At 42.0% G+C, this 25,238-nt stretch overlaps 1 protein-coding gene across 2 annotated transcripts in view; it reads left to right on the top strand.

Annotated features, from left to right (window-relative positions):
• odad2 (outer dynein arm docking complex subunit 2) overlaps positions 1-25,238 on the top strand; it is a 271,432-nt gene that overhangs the window by 172,613 nt on the left and 73,581 nt on the right. Inside the window, exons 14-16 of one of the 2 annotated variants that reach the window (XM_080217373.1) lie at positions 570-680; positions 4,823-4,977; positions 24,769-25,011. In XM_080217373.1, coding sequence (XP_080073499.1) covers positions 570-680; positions 4,823-4,977; positions 24,769-25,011 — 509 coding nt within the window. The remainder of the gene's footprint in view (positions 1-569; positions 681-4,822; positions 4,978-24,768; positions 25,012-25,238) is intronic. The other variant, XM_080217382.1, reaches the window with a different exon arrangement.

Below are 25,238 nucleotides of genomic sequence, written 5' to 3'. Positions count from 1 at the left end.
GCCCCATAAAATCAAAACCCTATTCTAAGCACAACCCTTTAGTCATATATTGAGTTTTCTGGTCCTTTTATTCTTCCCATTTCTTGAGAAGTAGATTGGGGAAATAATTTGGAGATCACTCTTTTAGACCACATTTTGACATTGACTTTCATTGATTATTTTTCAGCTCAACTTTTCAATCTCTGTAGATCCCTCTGCTTCTGATTTTGATTATGTGCAATCCCCTCATCTTGGTGTCATCAGTATGTTACAATTTTATCTTTCAAATTCTAAATTACGGATGCACCAGCTTCTAATGAATAAGCTTTAACAAGTTGAATTGGCCTTTTTCTCAATTTTTCATCAGCATTTGTAATGCCTAAGGGTAAGATAGTTCAAAGAAAGAATGATTTAATCCCTTGCCACACTCTCCAGACATTCCACTCTCCTTATACATGTCTACTTTTCATAAAACTTCGCAAACAAAAAAACACCAGCTCGAGATCTTTTAAATTCTGCGTATAAAGGTAGCATTTAATATTTTATTGAATTCATATAATATATGTTTATTTTCCTTATTGCTTTCTCAGCCAAGTTATAGGTTGGCCATTCGAACAGAAAATATGGTTAAGGATCTGGTAAGAAATCTTAGCAGCGAAAGTGAGGAGCTTCAGATGCATTGTGCCCGCGCAATTTTCAAGGTACAAATATGAGACTACTTGTTGGTTTCCTGGCTCTTCAAATATGTTTTCTTAATAATATTCCCAAGCTGTGTATTTGAAGCTAACTTCTCAAAGTGTCATGAAGATGCTTTTATTTCTTTTAGTTGAATCAGCATGTTTTGAATATCAACAATATTCAAATGAAAAAATGACACTTCGTAATAGTTGTGCATCATTTTTATAGAAGTATGTTTGAAGTCAGGATTAAACAAATTTAAATGGGCCAGGATCCCATTAGTTACCAGATAGTGCCTATTGTACACTTCATCACTGACTACTCTGGAATATTTGGGGTTTGGAGAAGAACATTTCATTTGCATGATACCATCGGTCGCATCTCATGCGCCCAACAGCCTCATTTTGCTGGAAACTGGCATCTGTTGTCATCCTGAGTAAAAATGTTTAAGAGGAGCCATTTAACTAGAGCATTTTTTTTAAATTGAAATGTAGATTCATTCTTCAGAAAGTCAGACAGCTTTTCTGGCCTGGACTTTTGGGGTAATAAGCACCTGTCTTTTAACAATCCTATACCTTTCATTTTACTTGATGTCACAGCTTCAAAAATATATGCTGGCTCCCATTGGTCAAGAAAATAAAAATTCCAGCGTAGATAATTCCCCTCCTCACCCCATCTGCCTTTTCCATTTTCTTCCTGTGTTGCCTTGTTTGCAGCAGATATAAACTGGAATTTTATTGCCCCACCCTGCCCACTACAGAAATCAGAATGGGTGAGGGGTGAACAATGGGAAGATCTATTGATCTTGGTGGGATTTTATGGTATTGGGATGGGTGAAACCGTAATCCCACCCATTGATTCTATCACAAATAGGACTATTGCAATGACCTAAGAGATGGCAAAACTCTGCACTGGGGCTGTATTAACAGGTGCCAACAGTCAATGAAAGACCAATGGCTTCTCATTGTGAACCAGCCATTTTAATATTTAAAGCAGCCTCCCCATCAAGCACTTCAGCTAGATTTTGAACTAAATATGTAACTTAAAAGAGTTTGTGCATTAGTTTCCAACTTATTTTGTATTCACAACTCACATTCAAACACATTGAGCTGCTTGGGCACTTTCTAGTTGTTATGCCTCTATGCTTTTCCAGGGATGGTCACACCTATGCCTTTCATCACATCCAGTAAGAAGTCTCACAACACCAGATTAAAGTCCAACCAGTTTATTTGATAGTAAATCCACAAGCTTTCGGGATTTGCCACTTCATCAGGTAAGTGGAGAGTTCTGGTCTCAAACAGAGCATATAAAAGGCACACACAGTTTACAGAATACTGATTAGAATGCGAGTCTTGACAGCTAACCAGCTATTCAAGTCTCAAAGATGCAGACAATGTGAGTAGAGATAGCACTACGCATAGGTTAAAGAGATGTGTATTGTCTTCAGACAGGACAGTAAGTGAGATGTTGCAAGTTCAGGCAAGTCATGGGGGTTACAGATAATGCGACATGAACCCAAGATCCCGGTTGAGGCTGTGCTCATGTGTGCGGAACTTGGCTATCAGTCTCTGCTCAGTGACTCTGCGCTGTTGTGTATCATGAAGGCCGCCTTGGAGAATGCTTACCCGAAGATCAGAGTCCGAATGCCCATGACTGCTGAAGTGTTCACCAACAGGAAGAGAACAGTCTTGCCTGGTGATTGTTGAGCGATGTTCATTCATCTGTTGTCATAGCGTCTGCATGGTGTCCCCAATGTACCATGCTTTGAGACATCCTTTCCTGCAGCGTATTAGGTAGACAACGTTGGCCGAGTTGCAAGAGTATGTGCCGTGTACCTGGTGGATGGTGTTCTCATGTGAGATGATGTCATCCATGTCAATGATCCGGCCTGTCTTGCTACAACATCTCCGGAGTTTTCCACATATCATTGATGAAGATGAATATCTCACCAGGGCCATCCCCACACCCCCACTTGGCTTCAAACAACCGCACACGCTCAAACAGACCATTGTTCGCAGCAAATTATCCAGCCTTCAGGAGAACAGTGACCATAACACCACATAACCCTGCCACAGCAACCTCTGCAAGACATGCCGGAACATCATCTCACGTGAGAACACCATCCGCCAGGTAGATGGCACATACTCTTGCAACTCGGCTAATGTTGTCTACCTAATACACTGCAGGAAAGGATGTCCCGAAGCTTGGTACATTGGGGAGACCATGCAGAAGCTGCGACAACGGATGAATGAACATCACTCAACAATCACCAGGCAAGACTGTTCCCTTTCTGTTGGCGAACACTTCAGTGGTCATAGGCATTCAGCCTCTGACCTTCGGGTAAGCGTTCTCCAAGGCGGCCTTCACAACACAGGACAGCACAGAGTCGCCGAGCGGAGACTGATAGCCAAGTTGAGCACACATGAGAACGGCCTCAACCGGAATCTTGGGTTCATGTCGCACTATCTGTAACCCCCATGACTTGCTTGAACTTGCAACATCTCACTTCCTATCCTGTCTGGAGACAATACACGTTTATTTAACCTATGCCTAATGCTACGTCCACTCACATTGCCTACATCTTTAAGACTTGAATAGCAGTTAGCTGTAAAGACTCGCATTCTAATCAGTATTCTGTAAACTATGTATGCCTTTTATATGCTCTGTTTGAGACCAGAACTCTCCACTCACCCGATGAAGGGGCAAACCCCGAAAGCTTGTGAGTTAGCTATCAAATAAACTGGTTGGACTCTAACCTGGTGTTGTGAGACTTCTTACTGTGTTTACCCCAGTCCAACGCTGGCATCTCCACATCATTTCATCACATCCAACAGCTACCAATGCATTATTGTCCCAATTATGTTCTTACTCATGGTCCTTTTAACTTTTTATATGTTTGTAATTAAGGTTGAAATTGGCACTGGGGGATAGAGGCAAGAGGAAATTGGATACAGAGAACTTTATAGGTTTGAATTTTAGCTCACGTACCATTATCTTTGAAACTGGAATTCTGGTTAAATCCAGCATGCAGTCTGCCTGCCACCTACCAACCTGCCCAATCCCCACTTTAATTTTACCAGTGGCAAGGATGGGTTGAACAGCCCATCTGCCAGTGGTCCAATTGAGGTCTTTACGTGGGCAATCCATGCACTGGGTGCTTCAGAGGAACCACCCCAAGGTTTTAAACACCCCCCGCCCCCAGGGGTTACCACCTCATTGGTCTCTCAAACCACCAGCTGGTAGGTCCTTTCTCCAATGCCCAGCAGCTTGGTACCTGATTAAACCACACACCCCCCAATCCCCCAGCGCTGACCCAAATCCTGATCTAATGTCACATAACTCTGTCTCAAAATACTGGAGAGTTGTCAACCTATAATTGACTGGAGCTCTCTTTATTTCTCTTTATTCTTGCATGGCATGTGGGCATCACTGGAAAGGCCAGTATTTGTTGCTCATCCCTAATTGCACTTGAACTGAGTGGCTTGCTAGGCAATTTCAGAGTGCAGCCAAGTTTCACCTACATTGCTGGACTCACATGTAGGCCAAACCAGATAAAGATAGCAGATTTTCTTCCCTAAAGGACATCAAGAAGTGGTCTTCCCTTGCCTGAGGGACAAAAATCTCTCCTCCAGCATATTAACAGCTAATTGACCATTAAATGTTTTCTTTGGCAAGGCACCCTGACGTTTTGGCATGAGGGGTGCTTGGAATTCAGCATCTCATATAATTCAACCCATAATTTGAGTATTTTCTGAGCATGGAATTATTTCCTGATGAGGCCAATATAAAGTAAAAATTTCATTCATGAGGTTTGGAATGCCAATGTACTTAATTTTAGGATAAGCAGATTAATGACTTCATTAAGAGAAGCCACAGAGAAATTTGATCCATGTTAATCAGTGAATTAAAGGTAGAAAATAGCGTAACTTCAATATCCAGAAATTTTTATTAAGTATTTTTCACATCATTTTTATAGGCTTTGATCAGGAATCGTCCCTTGGCCTCACATATCACAATATACAATATCCCAATCCTTAGTGAGGCATTTTGGGCACATTGTAAAGGGATGATTTTCATAAATGGTCAATGAGGCAATAAATGAGTTTTATATACAATTCTGTATAATTTTGTGTACTACATACAATTTTGTGCTATCCATTGTTAGTGTGCAGAGGATGAGGAAACACGTAATCTTGTAAGAACTCATTTTGGACTGGGGCCACTGGTCAAGCTTGTCGACAAATCTGATAATAAGGAATTATTAGCTGCAGCTACAGGAGCTGTCTGGAAATGTGCCATCAGCATGGAGAATGTAGAAAGGTATTTTTTTTTATTCATTCATGGGACGTGGCTGTTGCTGGCTGATTAAGACTGAAAAGCTTCAGTTCTAGAATGACTCTATTTCAATCAAATACATTTATTTCATTTCTATCTGTTGCAACATTTTACAGGTTACATAGCTCAAATACTAATGAGAAGCATGTTGTGTTTGTAGGGTATTCAATTTATGTTTATGCTATAGTAAAATACAGATATTCTTTTATGTCAACAATGCATGAATGACGTGCTGGGCAAAATATATTTTCTATTGGCAAATAAGAATATGCTAAACTGAAATGAACAATTCTTTCTGTTGAGAGTGAGGCATTCTGAAGAATAACTCTGTTGTGTGAAGATAATCTGTAACCTCATGATCCACCATATCCCCAGTCTACCATTACCATCATGCTGGAGGATCAATGAAGAATGCAGGAGGGTATGCCAGGAGTAACACCAGGCATACCAAAAAATGAGGGGTCAACCTGATGAAGCTAAAACACAGGATCACTTGCATGAAAAATAGCAAAGGCAGCATGCAAAAGACAGAGTTAAGCAATCTCACAACCAGTCATGAATGGACCAGAGGATGCTCCGTAAATCTCCCCATCTAACCTAAAGGAAGTGCCCAGCAAGACAAAATTGAAACATTTGCAGCCATCTTCAGCCAGAAGTGCCTAGTTTATGATCCATTTCAGCCTATTCATAGAACATAGAACACTACAGCACAAACAGGCCCTTCGGCCCACGAGTTGCGCCGATCACATCAACACCTACCAATCCATAGACCTATCTATAACCCCCAATCCCATTAATCCCATGTACTCATCCAGAAGTCTTTTAAAAGACCCCAGCGAGTTCGCCTCCACCACCACTGACAGCAGCCGATTCCATTCACTCACCACCCTACATGATATCAAAAACATCTGAAGGCACTGGATGCCATGAAAGCTACATACGCGTCCTGACAACATTCTGGCATTTGTACTAAAGGCTTCTATTCCAGAGTTAGCTGTACCCCTAGCTGTTCCAGTACAGCTAAAACACTGGCATCTAAACAACAATGTGAAAGTTTGCTCACTGACAGTCAATTTGGTTTCTCAGGGCCACTCAGCTCCTGATCTCATTATAGCCTTGGTCCAAGCATAGGTAAAGGAGCTGAATTCAAAAGTGTGATGTAATATAAGGCTATCTAGCATATCACGGGTTGGTGTCTCATAACATCAGGTTAAACTCCAACAGGTTTATTTGGAATCATGAACTTTTGGAGCGCTGCTCCTTCATCAGGTGATCATCTGATGAAAGATCAGCGCTCCAAAAGGTCGTGATTCCAAATAAACCTGTTGGAGTTTAATCTGGTGTTGTGTGACATCTTACTGTGCCCGCTCCCAGTCCAACGCTGGCATCTCCACATCAAGGGTTTGATGTGGAACTGGGAAAGATCTGTTTTGTCACTTGATCTCTCCTGCCTTCTACTCTATCATTTTCTTACTTTTATATGTACTTTACAGGGGGAGGCGATGGCCTAGTGGAATTATTGCTAGACTATTAATCCAGAAACTCAGTTAAAGTTCTGGGGATCTGTGTTCGGATCCTGCCACAGCCGATGGTGGAATTTGAAATCAACAAAAAATATCTGGAATTAAGAATCTATTGATGACCATGAAATCATTGCCAATTGTCAGGAAAAACTCATCTGATTCACTAATGTTCTTTAGGGAAAGAAATCTGCCGTCCTTACCTGTCTGGTTTATATGTGACTCCAGAGCCACAGCAATGTGGCTGACTCTCAACTGCCCTCAGGCAACTAGGAATGGGTAATAAATGCTGGGCAGCCAACATGTCCTGTGAATGAATTAAAAAAACACCTATTATATCTCTACCATTTTCCAACTCTATCAACAGATTCTGCTCGATCTGCTGAGTATTCCAACATTTTCTGTTTAAATTCATATTTTCCTGCACCCACATTTCTTGCTTTGTACGAATTATCAAGCAAATAGTTTTCATTCACAGAAACAGAATCAAGTTAATCTGGCAGCTGTCCTGGTCCACTCATCCTGTGGCAGGCAATCATCCTGTCTTCTACAAACATGATGATAGGATGGCTACTGACAAACACCTACACATGGCTCATGATAAACACGCTGCTAACCATCATACCTGAGAAACACACGTATAATCAAATGGTTATTGACCACAACAACAGGCTGTTGATGCAAAGTTAGTATAGATCAAGGGAATTTCTGCAGTATGCACCACGAAACCTTTCCTGCATTATAGTTCTTTGCTTAAAAACTCGTGATGAAGAAAAGCCTATATTGGAAAAGTACAACAGTCTTAAGCAAAAAAGACTTGAGGAAGTTGGGAAGAAGAAGATGGATGACCAACTTAACACTGTGCAGGAAGAGATGAGATGGATGCATTAATTGCTCAGCGATTCCAGCATTCCCTTGTCATGAAAACTTATTGTCATCCCTTGACATCCCTCTGCACTGACAGGATGGAATCCATAGAATAGAATCCCTATAGTGCACAAGGAGACTATTTAACCTATTGAGTCTGCACCACCTTTCGAAAGAGCATCTTACTGAAGCCCACCTCTTCTGCACGCCTGTGCACTTACCATGACTAATCCACCTAACCTGTACATCTTTGGACCGTGGGAGGAAACCAGAGCATCTGGAGGAAACCCATACTGATACGGAGACAATGCGCAAACTCCAGTCACCCAAGCCTGGAACTGAACCCATGTCCCAGGTGTAATGAGGCAGCAGTACTAACCACAGTGCCGCCATGCTGCCCAAACATCCTATTTCCTTTGAAAATATTTTTCCTTTGGGGACAAATGCAAATCTCATTCCTGACTGTCTGATTCCTGCCAACCTGCAAGATCTTCCTGGGAACAGCCAGAGGCCATCTCCTGGAGTAAAAGCAAAATACTTGGGGACAAAAACAGAAAATGCTGGAAAATCTCAGGAGGTCTGACAGTATCTGTGGAGAGAAAATAGAGCTAACATTTGTCCAAGGGCGATATGCAATGAACTGCTGACTTGACACCAAATGTTCCACTTTCCTTCTGCGTTAAGTCGCCAAACTTGTTTCAGTGAGTCTCAAAAGATAAGAACATAAGAACATAAGAAATAGGAGCAGGAGTAGGCCATCTGGCCCTTCGAGCCTGCCCCGCCATTCAATAAGATCATGGCTGATCTGTCGTGGCTCAGTTCCACTTTCCCGCCCTCTCCCCATAACCCTTAATCCCCTCTCTTATCAAAAACCCATCAACCCGCTTCTTAAAAATATTTAGCGAGGCAGCCTCCACCACTTCAACGGGCAGAGAATTCCAGAGATTCACCACCCTTTGAGTGAAGAAGTTCCTCCTCAACTCCGTTCTGAACCGCCCCCCCTTTATCTTGAGGCTGTGCCCCCTAGTCCTACTGTCTTTTTTGAGCGGGAAGAGTCTTTCCACCTCTATCCTATCCATCCCATTCATCATCTTATACGTCTCAATGAGATCTCCCCTCATTCTTCTAAACTCTAACGAGTACAAGCCTAGTTTATTCAGCCTCTCCTCATAGCTCAACCCCCTCAACTCCGGTATCAGCCTAGTAAACCTCCTCTGCACTCCCTCCAAGGCCAAAATATCCTTGCGCAGGTGCGGTGCCCAAAACTGCACACAGTACTCCAGCTGCGGCCTCACCAATGCCCTATACAGCTGCAGCAAGACCTCCCTACTTTTATATTCAATCCCCCTCGCTATGAAGGCCAGCATCCCATTCGCCTTCCTGACCACCTGCTGCACCTGCAGGCTGGGTTTTTGCGACTCATGCACAAGGACCCCGAGGTCCCTCTGCACCGTCGCCTGCTGCAGTTTTTCGCCACGTAAGTAATAGTCCTTCCTACCATTCTTCCTACCAAAGTGGACCACCTCACACTTGCCAACATTAAATTCCATTTGCCATTTCCTGGCCCATTCGCCCAGCCTATCTAGATCCTTCTGCAGACTCTCCACACCCTCCGCACAATTTGCCGTTCCCCCAATCTTGGTGTCATCAGCAAATGTCGACACCCTACACTCGGTTCCCTCCTCCAGATCATCTATATAGATGGTAAATAGCTGAGGCCCCAGCACCGACCCCTGGGGCACCCCACTAGTCACCAACCGCCAATCCGAATAGCACCCATTGACCCCCACTCTCTGCCTCCTATTTGACAACCAATCCTCTATCCACGCTAACACCCTACCCCCAACTCCATGTCCTCTGACCTTCTGCAGTAACCTCTTGTGAGGTACCTTATCAAACGCCTTCTGAAAATCCATCTACCCAAATACCATGTAACCCAGAGTTCTGCCATATGGACATTGAAGCGTGCATGGAATTAGTTTGAAAAACAGGATAACAGTGATTACATTTCTTAAAATTGGAAACTAATCTGAGGTCATGAAAGGCACAATATCATGCATCATTCACTCCCTTAATTCTGCTTTAAAGAACATGTAAATTATTCAGCTAATTTACACATCAATGACATGTCGGTAGTGAAAATTCTAAAGTTACAAATCTACACTGCAGTTTAAATTATCAAATGCAATAAAAAAGATTAATTTAATTCCAATACAATGATTGCCATTTATTCATTTCTCGTCCAATGTCAATTTGTGATACCTTTCATAAGATCATAATAAATAGGAATGGGAGTTGACCATTCAGCCCAAGGAGCCTATTCCACCATTCAGTAAGATCATGGCTAATCTGATTGCGGCTTTAACTCAACGTTCCCATCTGCCCTCCATAAACTTTGATTCCCTTGACGATTAAAATGCATCTAGCAAAGCCTTGTATATATTCAGATGACCCAACCTTTATTTCAATGAAAGAGAATTCCAAAGATTAATAATTCTCTGAATGGCTCTAGAATTAGTGGATGCATTGATGGTCATCTTCCAGAACATAAGAACAAAAGAAATAGGAGCAGGAGTAGGCCATCTAGCCCTTTGAGCCTGCCCCGCCATTCAATAAGATCATGGCTGATCTGAAGTGGCTCAGTTCCACTTTCCCGCTTTCTCCCCATAACCCTTAATTCCCTTGCCTACCAAAAACCTATCTACCCGTGCCTTAAATATATTTAGCGAGGTGGCCTCCACCACTTCAACGAGCAGAGAATTCCAGAGATTCACCACCCTTTGAGTGAAGAAGTTCCTCCTCAACTCCGTTCTAAACTGCGCCCCCCTTATCTTGAGGCTGTGCCCTCTAGTCCTGCTGTCCTTTCTGCATGGGAAGAATCTCTCTACCTCTACCCTATCCATCCCCTTCATTATCTTATACATCTCTATAAGATCCCCCCTCATCCTTCTAAACTCCAACGAGTACAAACCCAGTCCATTCAGCCTCTCTTCATAGTTAACCCCCTCATCTCCGGTATCAGCCTAGTGAACCTCCTCTGCACTCCTTCCAAGGCCAAAATATCCTTGCGCAAGTGCGGCGACCAAAACTGCACACAGTACTCCAGCTGCGGCCTCACCAGTGCCCTGTACAGTTGCAGCAAGACCTCCCTGCTTTTATATTCTATGCCCCTCGCTATAAAGGCCAGCATCCCATTTGCCTTCCTGATCGCCTGTTGCACCTGCAGACTGGGTTTTTGCGACTCATGCACAAGGACCCCCAGGTCCCTCTGCACCATAGCATGCTGCAGCTTTTCGCCCTATGAATAGTAATCCCTCCTACTATTATTCCTGCCAAAGTGGATAACCTCACACTTGCTAACATTGTACTCTATCTGCCAGGTCCTCGCCCACTCGCTTAGCCTATCTAGATCCCTCTGCAGACTTTCCACACCCTCCGCACAGTTTGCTTTTCCACTTATCTTTGTGTCATCAGCAAATTTCGACACCCTACACTCAGCCCCCTCCTCCAGATCATCTATATAAATGGTAAATAGTTGAGGCCCCAGCACCCATCCCTGCGGCACTCCACTAGTCACCGACCGCCAATCAGAATAGCATCCAGGATTCTATAGACTCTGGAACAGTCCCTACAAATTGGAGGGTAGCTAATGTCACTCCAGTATTCAAAAAGGAAGGTAGAGAGAAAACAGGGAATTATAGACCAGTAAGTAGTGAGGAAAATTCTCAAATCCATTATCAAGGACTTTACAGTTGAGCATTTAGAAAGCAGTAGCAGGATCAGACAGAGTCAGTATGGATATATGAAGGGGAAATCATGCTTGACAAATCTATTTAAATTTTTTGAAGATGTAACTAGTAGAGTTGACAAGTGGGAGTCAATTGATGTAGTATATTTGGACTTTCAGAAAATGTTTGACAGAATCCCGCATAAAAGATTATTGTGCAAGATTAAAGTGCATGGGATTGGGGAAGTGTAGTGAGATGAATAGAAAACTGATTGACAGAGAGGAAACAAAGAGTAGGAATTAATGGGTCCTTTTCAAATTGGCAGGCAATAACTGGTGGCGTGCCACAGGGATCAGTGCTGGGACCCCATCTATTCACAATATATATATTAATGATTTGGATGAGGGAACAAAATTAACATCTCAAAGTTTGCAGATGATACCAAGTTGCGTGGGAGGGTGAATTGTGACGAGGATGCAGAGATCCTTCAGCATGATCTGGACAGATTGGGTGAGTGGGCAAATCAATGGTAGATGCAGTATAATTGGATAAATATGAGGTTATTCACTTTGGAAACAAAAACAAGGAGGCAGATTAATTCCTAAATGGCTGTAAATTGGGAGAGGGAGTGTCAAGTGGGACCTGGGTATCCTTGCTGAAGATAAGTATGCAGGTGCAGCAGGCGGTAAAGATGGCAAATTGAATGTTGGCCATCATTGCGAGAGGTTTCAAGTACAGGACAGGGATGTGTTGTTCTCAAGGGAATGCAGTGAAGGTTCACCAGGTTGATTTGGGGAATGGTGGGACTGCTATATGAGGAGAGATTGACTAGGTTAGGATTGTTTTTACTGGAGTTCAGACGAATAAGGGGGGATCTCATAAAGACTTATAAAATTCTAACAGGATTAGACAGGGTAGGTGCAGGGAAGATATTCCAATGGTGGGGGAGTCCAGAACCAGGGGTCACAGTCTGAGGATTCTAGGTAGACCATTTGGGACAGAGGTGAGGAGACATTTCTTCACCCAAAGAGTGGTGAGCCTGTTGAATTCATTACCACAGGAAGCAGTTAATGCTAAAACATTGAATGTATTCAAGAGGTAGCTAGGTATAGCACTTGGGGCAAATGGGATCAAAGGTTGTGGGGAGAAAGCAGGATTAGGCTATTGAGTAGGATGATCAACCATGATCATGAATGGTGCAGCAGGCTTGAAGGGCCAAATGACCTCCTCCTGCTCCTATTTTCTATGTTTCTATGGCAAAGTTCCTTCTCGTCTCTATATTGAATGGAAGACTCTTTATTTTCAAACTGTGTCCCCTAGTTCAAGATCCCCCACGAGCGGAAGCATTCTCTCAGCCTTTTCTCATAAGACTATCCCTTCAACCCAGGAATCTGCCTAGTGAACCTTCTCCGCGTTGTTTCTCATGCAAATACATCCTCCTTAATCTAGGAGACCAAAACTCTAGTACTCTGTGTAGTCTCACTATACAGTTGTAGCAAGACTTCCCTACTTTTAGGCTCCTTGAAATAAAGGCCATTTGCTTTCCTAATTACTTGCCCTGTCTGCATGCTAATGTTTGATTTTACAGTCCCTCCCAAATATTGTAGTAGCACCAAAGTAAATGTTGATTTAATTAGCCCACCTCATCCACTGGAGGAGACATGCTGTGGCGGGGCTATAAAATCCTGTGCTGGGATTCTCTTTAAAAAATCCTAATTGCTGAATTTATGTAAAACTGGAGTAATTCTTGCTGTTTTTTTCAGTGGGATTTTCAGAATGAATTTCCCACATATTGCACTGCAGAGTGCCCCAGGGAGATTCATGCTGAAAATCTATGGGCAGGGTCTATCTCTGCTGGAGAGGCTGGCAGCATAGTGCTGTACGAGCCACTGCGCATGTGCCAATCTATCATAGTGGATATTGAAGCATGCGCAGTAGCCCCACACTGCTGGCCTCATGATTGCTGGCTAGCTCAATCACCGGTCAGCACGCAACCCTGCATTGCTGGCTTGCAAAGCCTCCCACCTCCCCTGATTGCTGGCCTCTGGATGTCTCCAAACCAGCCCCTCCACAACCCCCTCCGTCCTCTGAAGTCGGAAACTGGACGAAACCCATGCAGATGCAGAGAGAATGTGTAGACTCCACACAGACAGTGACCAAGCCGGGAATCGAACCCCACCCCCCCCCCACCACCACCACCACCACCACCACCACTAGAGCAGTGCAGCGGGCTGGGATAATTGCCTCACTGGTCTTAGTCATTCATATACAAAGACACTGTTGTGATCCTGGATCAGAGTTTTTGGAGTGTTCCAGTTCAGGATGAATACTTTGTTTTAAGTAAACAAAGTTTGAGGTTCAATACACTTGCTCAGTGAACAAAGCCACAAGATTCCACAAGTTTTGAACACAGAAATAATACTACATAGGGTCAGAAAGATAAAACAATGACAACATAATTCTTACTCTATTACCCAGAGTAAGTATGAGGTATATGTGAATTAACAAGCAAACTTTTGTTTCATATACCACACTACACAATCAATGTGACCAAGTCAGTTGTCAGGATTCTCTGATCTCCTATTATGTTATGTTTTTCTCTGTGGCAGAAGGAGATGTGCCATTTGTCAGTGGCAGGATCTTCTCATCCCATGCTGAAAATGGGATTTCCCCTTGATTCCATCCCATGCCACCAGGAAGCAAGTAGCGGGGGTACGCTGTTGTAGGCCGGAGTGAAGAGCTAGAAAATCGCGCCCAGTGTTTATGGATTTCTCAACAATTCATCCAGACATTAGGAACACTGTGAGGCAAATAATCTCACTGAAACTTTCTCTCACAAGTCTTCTCTCCAGTCTTCACCTTCAAAGATGTCTTGGAATTCTCTCTAAAATTCACTGCAACTCAGATAGTACCAATGGTAGCCTACCCTGCAAGCTGAGATTCTATTCCCCTGGAATGTGCCAATTTGCTTTTGGCTCAAAAAGTAATCTAGAAGTTACCTTCTGGTTTTGCTTTTTACTTCTGCCCCTAGCTGCTCTTATTCTCACAAAGAAACACTTTCTTATTCCTACCTATGTTGTTGAATCCACATGAACCATGACAACTGGATCCTTCCACTCCCACTCCAAGTTCCTCTCCAGCCCTAAGGAGGTGTCCTTAACCCTGGCACTGGCAGGCAACACCATATTTTGCCATTCGTGTTCTCAGCTGCAGCTAAAAATATCCACTCCCCTATTACAATGCATTATTTTTTACACCCCTCCCATCCCCCACTTGAATGACCACTTTTCTGCATGCCACACCACCACCTTCTCAAGGACAATTAGGGATGGACAATAACTGCTGGCCTGGCCAATGAAGCACACATCCCATAAGCAAATAAAAAATTGGTCTGCTGCACCATGGCTCTGTGGTGAGTTTGCTCATAATTTCTGTAATCCCTGATCTCGTCTGTATAAATTGCAAAAACCTCAAACTTGTTGGGTAGTTGCGAGGCTAAGGCTCCTCCACTACTACCTTTTATTGTTCATCATCGTTCATGATGGATATGGCAGAACTGCAGAGTTTCGATTTGATTTGTTGATTGTGGGATTGCTCAGCTTTTCCAATTGCCTGCAGCATCTGCTGTTTGACATGCAAATTGGAGCTTCAGCAATTTAATACCTTATTTATAGGTGTACCTGGTGCATACTTTCCTATGCTTTCCATTGGACCAGTGTTGATTTCCTGGTTTCATGGTAATGGTAGAGTGAGGTATACACTGGTCCAAAAGTTTACAGGTAGCGAATGAATACAATTCTGCTGCTTTTGATGGTCCACAGTGCCTTGTGGATGTCCAGTTTTGAGTTGCTTATCCAAAACAAGGCGTGCCATTGACGTTTCCTGTGTCTAAATCATGCCAGGTGGTCCTCAGTTCATTCATATTTGACTTTTCTGTAGCTGTTTGGTACAACTAAGTGGCTTTCTCAGCCATTTCAGAGTTAGCTACATTGCTGTGGGTCTGGAGTCACATCCAGGCTAGGTCAGATAAGAAAAACAGATTTCCTTCCTTAATGAACCACATAAGTTTCTACAACAATTGACAATAGTTTCAAGGTGATCATTACTTTTAATTCTAGATGTATTCATTTATTGAATTTAAATTCTACCAGTAATCTAGGAAGGAACAGAATCCGTATTCCCAAAGCCTGGGCCTTTGGATTACCAATCTAGTGACATGACCATGATGCCAATTCTTCTCCCAAATTGTCTGCAATTCTCCAACGGAGGACTAACGAGAGATCTATTTGCTTGTATATTCTATATTTCTATAAATTCAAATAACCCAAATGGATTTTTAACCACCTTGTTTGGTTTCAGGAAGAAATTAGATATAGCCCTTGGGCCTAGAGGGATCAAGGATATGGGGGAAAGGTGGAATCAGGATATTAGATTTGATGATCAGCCATAATGAATGGTGGAGCAGTCTTGAAGGGCCAAATGGTCTACTCCTGCTTCTAGTTTCTATGTTTCTATGTTATCAAATTCCTATGCCACCTTTAAGGTTTTTTGCATGTGAACACCAATATCATTCTGCTCATCAACACTTCCCACTGTTTTTGTAATATTGAAAACTTTTATATCACATTACATGTTTAGGTATCTCCAATCAGTATGAGTGTGTGTGGGACTGGGGCTGTTGGGTTGGCTGCAGGGAGGGAGAGGATAATGCCATGTGAACTAAATGAGAGTAGAATTTTGTCAATTAGAACTAGCAGGGTGAATTAATTAGGAAGGGAGAAGAGTGCCAAAAGTGAACTGGGTTGGTGGAAAAGAGTATCAGTACAAACTGATGAAGTAGGAGAAGATTATTACTGTGAATTAGGAGGAGATGGAAAGCAGAGTGGCAGCAATAATAAAGGAGAACCATGAATGGTGAAAGGGAGAACAGAGCACTCCTCTAATCTGGTGGAAAATATCTATCCAATGCAGGTTACAGTTTCTGTGCAAGAAATATGAAATTGTTCGATGTTGGAACGTTGGTAGCTTATGATTAATGGATGTCCCACTGCACTTTCAGTGCAGCTACCTCTTTGCTGATTTACAGGGCTGTTTTTGGTTGTCAGATTCTTGGAGCTTTTAGTCAGGATGACCTAGGGAATGAGGAGGGATTGGAACAAGAGAGAAAAATACAGGCATTTGTCCTCCTTGTAAATGTAGTTTGATAGGTATGACATACTTACATTAGTGCAGCATCTGTCTGGTCTCTCATGAGGGAAGTCATCTGCAGAACTGAAAGGAAGTCTAGTCCAGAATGGCCTCGCAGCCAAGAGACTAGAAACCACACACTGCCATCTTTATACTGACTGTGGTACTATAGTCACTGATAGCCAAACCATTGCATTTGTAGTATGACTAATGTTAAATTCAGAATAGTCTCATTTCTTCCTATACAAAGTCTGGCCTGATATTGACAATTGCAACTTTTAACATAAACAGGTGTGGAACAGAAAACTCCAAACACCCCTATATAATTGCTTATGTCTACATTTATAATGGAAACTGTCTATTTAAACTTGTCAAGCTATGATTACACCATCCCACCAGTGGCTTTTAGCTCTTTCTTAAATTATTACAAAGCACTCCCATACACCTAATTATATATTTATTTTCTCATGTAATGTAAGATCAAGAATACAATAGCTAATTCTGTTTTTAAAAACCTATAGATTCAAGTGGATACGAAGTTAACGCTGTGAAAAATGAAAGATAATAATTATTGAGTTATTATATTTTTGTGTTAACTTAATAACCTTTAATTCCTTGTTGCTTTGTGGGGTTAATGTAAAAATAGAGATAGTTATGTGGCATTTTTAGAACTGCCGTTTGATGAACATTTAATTCTTACTTGCGTGCAGATTTCAAGGAATTTTAGTCAATTAATCTCTTGTTGCATTGCACGAGACAGTCCAAACCAAATGTGTTAGGTGGCAAGAATAATTGGATCAGAGTAAATCGATGTAACTCACTTGCTTTTAAAAGTCAGACATTTTGATTTTATTTTTATGTAATAAATTGATTCAATGTTATTGGTTATAGTTAAATGAGAACCAGAGGAATGAAGTTGCATGAAGCATAAGAGTTTCTTTCCAATACCAATTGAAAAGCTGAGAGAAATTAAGCTAAGGCACCATTCTGCTTACTCTGATGGGAGGGTATATCACAGTGTGAAAAGCTTACAAAGACAGTTTCCATTATAAATGTGATCATAATTTAGATAGAGACATTAGAAATCATCTGCACCAACTCAACATATACTGTGGTCCTGAGCACAGATTATGAGCTTATTTCCATAATTAAAAGCTTATAATAAAGCCTTTTTCACAATATGAGAATAATTTATATTGGAATCTTTTTTGCTGAAATATTTTTTAGTCAACTTGATTATAGTTGCTACTTAAGAAAAATGTTATGGTACCAAATCAACATTGCAACATTCTTCTATTCAGTAACACTACCTTAAATCTCAGTTTGACATATTCAGACTACTGTGTTACTTGTACAATGTTGTTTGGGGCCAAAGTTTTCTTTGATTAACTTGTCTAGTGGGAATTAATCTGGCTCCTATAAGAAAGTTCTGGGTTTAACTGTTTATGGAATATACATTCAAATGGTTACCCTTTCATTGATTACTTATCATCATATGGGACAGGAAATTATATAAAATTGCTTTCTGCACTTTCTTTCCAACTCATTTAAATATAGTTGTTAGGAAAGTTAAAATTCCATGAAATAGTCTTACTAACTTTCCACTGGAAAAATAAACAGTTCTTCTTGCCATATTTCTAAATTTCGTAATCAAGTTAAAATGTAAAGCACGCTTTTTAAATTCTGATATTGAACAGGATTGTAGAACAATGGTATTCCTTCTAAATTATACTCTACTTTAAGGCAAGGTTAATTTACCTTCCTGTGTAATTAATATATGTAATGTTTCTTGAATTCGTAAAATGACTTAGAAGTTATTGCACCTGAAAGTCATTTTGATAGATGTATCTTTTTGGAATTAAAATTTCTTACCAGGTGATCACTGTACAGCCATCAGTTCAGATTAATGTATGAGTAAGCCAATTGGAAAATATTTTCTGGCTCAGTTACCTCAGCTGCAATAGCATAATGTTAACATCATCAAATTAGTAAATTGCTGCTGGCAAGTAGAGAGCCCGGAGGAAAAGCAGGCCGGCGAATCCTGCACCTTCTCAGCCCCAACTTCATTTGTAACAAATACGGCAGATAATGTTAGTATCAGGACCCTCAGCCTCACTGTATGATTTTTTACACAGAGTTAACCATCATCTCATGAAACGGAAGGCTGCCAAAGAAAATGTAGCCCAGTCAGTCTATTTTCAGTTGTGGGCAAATTATTGAAAAAAATGCCAAGAAATTAAGACATTGGCAAATCTGGCAAATTCATTTCAAAACCATTTAAACCCTATGTTGTCACCTGCTGGAAAATCAAACATTTGAAATGCAACCTTTTAAAATATTTTCCTAATGTTGATGAGAAAACATTTCTGCATATTTCAAAGTTCTTCTGTCTCAAAATTAATAGTGTCAAAACAAAATATGTATAAACATCTTATTTCTAAACCTGTTCCTCCATATCACAGGAACAACCTGGATATTAATTGCAAATATCTTGCATTAATACAGCACAACCTTCCATAAGTGTAATCCCGACAGAACAGAAATCAGTGTGTTGGTGATGAAAATACACAGAAGCGTTCAATTTATAACAACTTATTGAAACAAAAATCGATATTTAGAAAGGCAAAGATTTGTCACAAATAATCAGCATAGAGTTGTTAAGTAATGTATCCAGCGCAATATAGCCATGCAAGATGGCCACTGATACCTGTCCAAGCATGCACATTGGTCCGCAAATGCACAAAAATCCAATGACATGCACAAATCAGATAATGTCATTTTGCTTTCTAACTTGGTTATTGCAATTTGCTCCTACTTTGTGCAGTGCGTGGATCAGGTTGCTTGGCATATCAAACACTTGAGTATTCTTCAGCTCACTTTAATGATTTCTGTCATCTCACAATTTAGAAGTACCATGAACATATGTTGCTAAGTATTCAGTGTTCCAAAAGATTCAGTCACGACAGGAAGGAAATTGTTGTACTGAGCTCACCAATTCTAGCGGTTTAACGAAAGAGCAGAATCTTGCCTTTAAATGTCTGCGTATTCTGGCATTTCTCAAGTCTCTTCAATTTAAGAAGGATCAATGAAGTAATGATGTTGCAGAACTAAATTTAGTTTTGCAAAGTACCGGCAGGCACCTCATGCACAGTCTATTGTTCTTGAAAATAAGATGGGTTCATGTTGCACTTTGCCCCCGATAAAAATGACAGCCTCAAGTGTATACTGCTGCAGATTGCTACCTATAAAGACTGCACCCATTATCCTGAACCCACTATCAGGATTCAACTATGCATAAAGTTGGCAGCAAGTGCAATGTTTTGTTAGAGGAAGCTCCTGTCTGATGGGGCAGCAAGGTGGCACAGTGGTTAGCATTACTGTCTCACAGCTCCTGGGACCTGGGTTCAATTCCCAGCTTGAGTCACTGTGCGGAGTTTGCGTATTCTCCCCATGTCTGCGTGGGTTTCCTCCGAGTGCTCTGGTTTCCTCCCACACTCCAAAGATGTGCAGGATATGTTGATTGGCCATGCTAAATTGCTCCTTAGTGTCTCGGGATGCGAGGTTAACATAGAACATAGAACATAGAACATTACAGCGCAGAACAGGCCCTTCGGCCCACGATGTTGCGCCGACCAGTTTCAAAAACAATGACCCACTAGCCTATACCAATCCCTTTTCGTCCATAAACCTATCCAGAGATCTCTTAAACGCCCCCAAACTAGACGCATTTACAACTGCAGCAGGCAGGGCATTCCAATCCCTCACCACCCGCTGGGTAAAGAACCTACCCCTGACATCCGTCCTGTAGCTACCCCCCCTTAATTTAAAGCCATGCCCCCTCGTGCTAGCTTTCTCCATCCGAGGAAAAAGGCTATCACTATCCACCCTATCTAAACCTCTAATCATCTTATATGTTTCAATAAGATCCCCTCTTAGCCGCCTTCTTTCCAACGAAAACAACCCTAAATCCCTCAGTCTCTCCTCATAGGACCTCCCCACCATACCAGGCAACATCCTAGTAAACCTCCTCTGCACCCTCTCCAACGCCTCCACATCCTTCTTGTAATGCGGGGACCAGAACTGCACACAGTACTCCAAGTGCGGCCGCACTCGAGTAGTGTACAGTTGCAACATTACACTGCGACTCCTAAATTCAATCCCCCTACCAATAAACGCCAAGACACCGTACGCCTTCTTAACAACCTTATCTACTTGATTCCCAACTTTCAGGGATCTATGTACACACACACCTAGATCCCTCTGTTCATCCATACTATTCAAAGTCCTCCCGTTAGCCCTATACTCGACACATCTGTTGCTCCTACCAAAGTGAATTACTTCACACTTCTCCGCATTAAATTCCATCCGCCACCTCTCGGCCCAGCTCTGCAACCTATCTAAGTCTCCCTGCAGACTATGACACCCTTCCTCACAATCTACCACACCTCCAACTTTGGTGTCATCAGCAAATTTACTAATCCACCCAACTATACCCTCATCCAGATCATTAATAAAAATTACAAACAACAGTGGCCCCAAAACAGATCCCTGAGGCACACCACTCGTAACTGTACTCCATGATGAATATTTACCATCCACCACCACCCTCTGTCTCCTATCTGATAGCCAATTCCTGATCCAACTTCCTAGATTACCCACAATCCCATACATCTGCATTTTCTGCAGAAGCCTACCATGGTGAACCTTATCGAACGCCTTACTAAAATCCATGTATACCACGTCAACTGCCTTGCCCCCATCCACCTCTTTGGTCACCTTCTCAAAAAACTCAATAAGGTTAGTAAGGCACGACCTACCCGCTACAAAACCATGCTGACTATTTCTAATCAATTCATTACACTCCAAATAACTATAAATCCTATCCCTAATAATTTTTTCTAAAACCTTGCCCACAACAGAAGTAAGACTCACCGGTCTATAATTCCCGGCAAAGTCTCTGTTCCCCTTCTTAAACAATGGGACAACATTCGCTATCCTCCAATCCTCCGGGACTACACCAGAGACCAATGACGACCTGAAGATCTGAGCCAGAGGCTCTGCAATCACCTCTCTAGCCTCCCAGAGAATCCTAGGGTAGATCCCATCCGGACCAGGGGACTTATCTATTTTCAGCCCCTCAAGAATTTCCAGCACATCCCCTTTATCAACCGTAATACTGTCTATTTTACACCCCTGCAACCCAATGTCCTCCTCAGCTATATTCATGTCCCCCTGCGTGAACACCGAAGAGAAATATTGGTTCAATACTTCTCCAATCTCCTCCGGTTCCACACACAACTTCCCCCTGCTGTCTGTAACTGGCCCTAATCTTGCCCTGACCAACCTTCTGTTCTTGACATACCTATAGAACGCCTTAGGATTCTCCTTAATCCTATCAGCCAAAGTCTTCTCATGTCCTCTTTTAGCCCTTCTCAACTCACTCTTCAACTCCCTCCTAGCCAATCTAAAGCTTTCTAGTGCACTATCTGAGCCCTCCAATCTCATCCGAACATAAGCCTCCTTTTTCTTTTTAACCATCGACTCAACTCTTTTAGTGCACCACGGTTCCCTAGATCTACCAAATCCGCCATGCCTGACAGGGACATACCTATCAAGGACTCGCAGTAGCTGCTCCTTGAAAAAACTCCACATTTCAGACGTTCCCAGTCCCTGTAATCCCCTAATCCAATCCATGCTTCCTAATTCACTCCTGATAGCCTCATAATCGCCCTTACCCCAGCTAAAATTGCTGACCCGAGGTTCATGCCTATCTCTTCCCATCACTAAGGTGAACGTAACCGAATTGTGGTCACTATCACCAAAATGCACACCAACTTCCAAGTCTAGCACCTGGTCTGGCTCATTTCCCAGCACCAAATCCAATATAGCCTCACCTCTAGTTGGCCTGTCTACATACTGAGACAAAAAACCTTCCTGCACGCTTTGTACAAACACTGACCCCTCTAGCGAGCTAGAACTATAGCAACTCCAATCAATATTCGTAAAGTTAAAGTCCCCCATAACAATTACCCTATTACTTTCACTCCTAACCAGGATTGTCTCCGCAATCCTTTCCTCAACCTCTCTAGAACTTTTAGGAGGTCTATAAAAGACTCCCAACAGGGTGACCTCTCCTCTCCTATTTCTAATCTCCGCCCATACTACCTCAACTGACAAGTCCTCATCAAACTTTCTCTCCGACACTGTGATACAGTCCTTGACTAGCAATGCTACCCCACCCCCCCCTTCTACCTTCTTCTCTACTCCGACTAAAGCATTTGTACCCTGGAACCTGCAACATCCATTCCTGACCCTGCTCTATCCATGTCTCAGAAATGGCCACAACATCAAAGTCCCAGGTACTGATCCACGCTGCAAGTTCATCCACTTTATTGCGAATACTCCTCGCATTAAAGTACACGCATTTCAGGTTAGAGGGATTAGTGGCGTAAATATGTGGGGTGATGGGGATAGGCCTGGGTGAGATTGTCGGCAGTGCAGACTCGATGGGTCAAATGGCCTCCATAGGGATTCTATGAATCTACGATTCTATGACTAATTTAGTTGAATCATAGAATCCCTACAGTACTGAAAGGGGCCATTCAACCTATCAAATCTGCACCAACAACAATCCTGCCCAGGCCCTTTCCCCGTTTTTGTGTATTTACCCAGCTAATCTCCCTGACGCCAACAGGCAATTGAGCTTGGCCAATCAACCTAACCCACGCACATCTTTCATTGAATATTTTTTGAGGAGGCAACAAAAGGACTTAATGAAGGTACTAAATTTAACGTAGTTAACATGGATTTTATCAGGGCTCAAATTGAAAATGACAGAATGGTCAGAAAAGTAAAAGCCCAAGGGATCCAAGAAAAACAGTAAGTTGGATCCAAAATGCTAGGATTTTGAAAACTAATAAGATTACTAAACAAGGAAACTTAACCGAGAATAATGACCACAATTTGCCTTATACTTATTTTATACAAAGATACTACTTGCACAGACACTCACATAAGTACCACTATGGAAATTAAACATATATTTTAGATTTAAACAAGTATTTTGAATGTAATGTGCACCTTGACCAAAATGCAAACTACCCTGAGGCAAAATGGGAAGAGTAAACTAGTCAGGCCACATTCTTTGGGAATAAGCCACAGAATACAGTTGTGTTATCAGAAAAGCCATGGAGAGTTCAAATTCACATACTTCATAAAATGAATAGAAGTATTCACAAAGTATATAAAGTGGTCAATTCCTACTGATAATAAGGCAGAAGGAGACAGTGGGAATGTCACCTTTTCAACCCTGTGGTTTATGACATAAAAGTGACCTTTGAATCTTATGGCTCTACATAAGTGAGGTTGCTTAGTAAGAGTGGGTAGGAACGTCAGGATCCTATTGACCAATGAATTCCTAAATAAAATGTACTAATGTGATTGTAGTCACATAGGTTTGCACATGCACAGAGGCTCCCTGTGCTGCTGTAGCAGCCTTCCTGGTGAGTGAAGCTCACCGCCCCCCCTTCCTCTAGTGGCTAGAAATGGTCTAATCCATCTTTTCCTACTCTGAGTGCGTAAGATATGCAATTTGGACTTGTCCAAACAACTAACCTAAAACCCCCATTTTCACACTAGCTATGCAATTAGAATTTTTCTTATAAAATTGCCCCCATTGAATAGGCAGAACATATTGACTCTTGCAATGGATTAGAAGGATTGGATAAAGATTTGGAATCATCCAACAAGAAAACAACATACCAGTCAAATGCATTACTTTTAATATAGCTGGCCTAGGATCATTCTGATAGTATTTGGCCATAACTATGGAGCTCCAGGCACTCTATTGGGAGTGGGGGTACCTCAGATATGTGCTGGGGAATCCCCTTTGAATGTTCCCAAGTAAGAATTTTACAGTCATAGAGGTCTAAAGCTCAGAAAAGACCATTTGAGCCCATCACATCTGCGTCAGTCAAAAACAGCCACCTAACTATACGAATCCAATTTTACAGCATTTGGCCCATAGCCTAGTAAGCCTTAGCATCACAAGTGTTCATCTAAATACTTTTTAAATGCTATGAAGGTCTCTGCTTCTACCATTCTTCCAGGCAGTGAGTTCTGAAGAAAGGTTTTCCTCATATCCTCTTAAACCTCCAGCCCCTTACCTTAAACCTGTGCAAGAAACCAGCTGCAAATATGATTTAAATTGCAAACTTTGGATGGTTGTGACTGGGTTACACTAATAGTTACTCAGAAAAGTTGAATGAAAACATCTTCTACTTCTGGATATCTATTGTACAGACCCATACTGACCTCCATAGGACACTCCTCAGATCCCTGAAGCCCACATGGGACTCCCCACCTCATCAATAGATAGTTAAATATGCAGTTGTAAGTATTCAGACAACATGAAGGATGTTTGTAGATTTTAAAAATATTCTAATGTAAAATATTTAACTCGTTTTTACCTAAAGGTTCAAACATTTAAAGGTTGTAGAAACTCTGATTAATCTACTGGTTGGTCAACCCGAGGAAGTCCTTATTAATGTTGTTGGAGCTTTGGGACAACTAGCAAGAGACGAGTTTATTCGGGGCGCTATCAGAAGATCTGGTGGAATTGATCCATTGGTCAATCTACTAACTGGAACAAATAACGCTCTTCTTGTAAATGTCACCAAAGCAGTGGGGGAATGTGCCGTCGATGCTGAAAATATGTCGTACGTACCTTTTCATATATTTTATTATTGGTTTTATTGATTGAGTTATCGCTTGTCCACCCAGACATGTCCCAGCCAGCCTCAACCCTCCTCCCATTCCTGCAGTCCCAATCTATCTCCTATAGTCCCGATCTCACCCCACCTCCCTCGCAGCCCCAGTACCGCACCCCCCACACAAGTAGGCCAACACACCCCCACCCTGATGGCCAACCCCAATCACTGGCCTT

Source organism: Carcharhinus amblyrhynchos, chromosome 2 (genome assembly GCF_965287045.1).
Source record: "Carcharhinus amblyrhynchos chromosome 2, sCarAmb.v2.hapA, whole genome shotgun sequence".
In the NCBI taxonomy this organism is placed as follows: domain Eukaryota; kingdom Metazoa; phylum Chordata; class Chondrichthyes; order Carcharhiniformes; family Carcharhinidae; genus Carcharhinus; species Carcharhinus amblyrhynchos.
The sequence above is the reverse complement of the archived record's forward strand: the minus strand, read 5'-3'. Positions and strand labels throughout refer to the sequence as shown.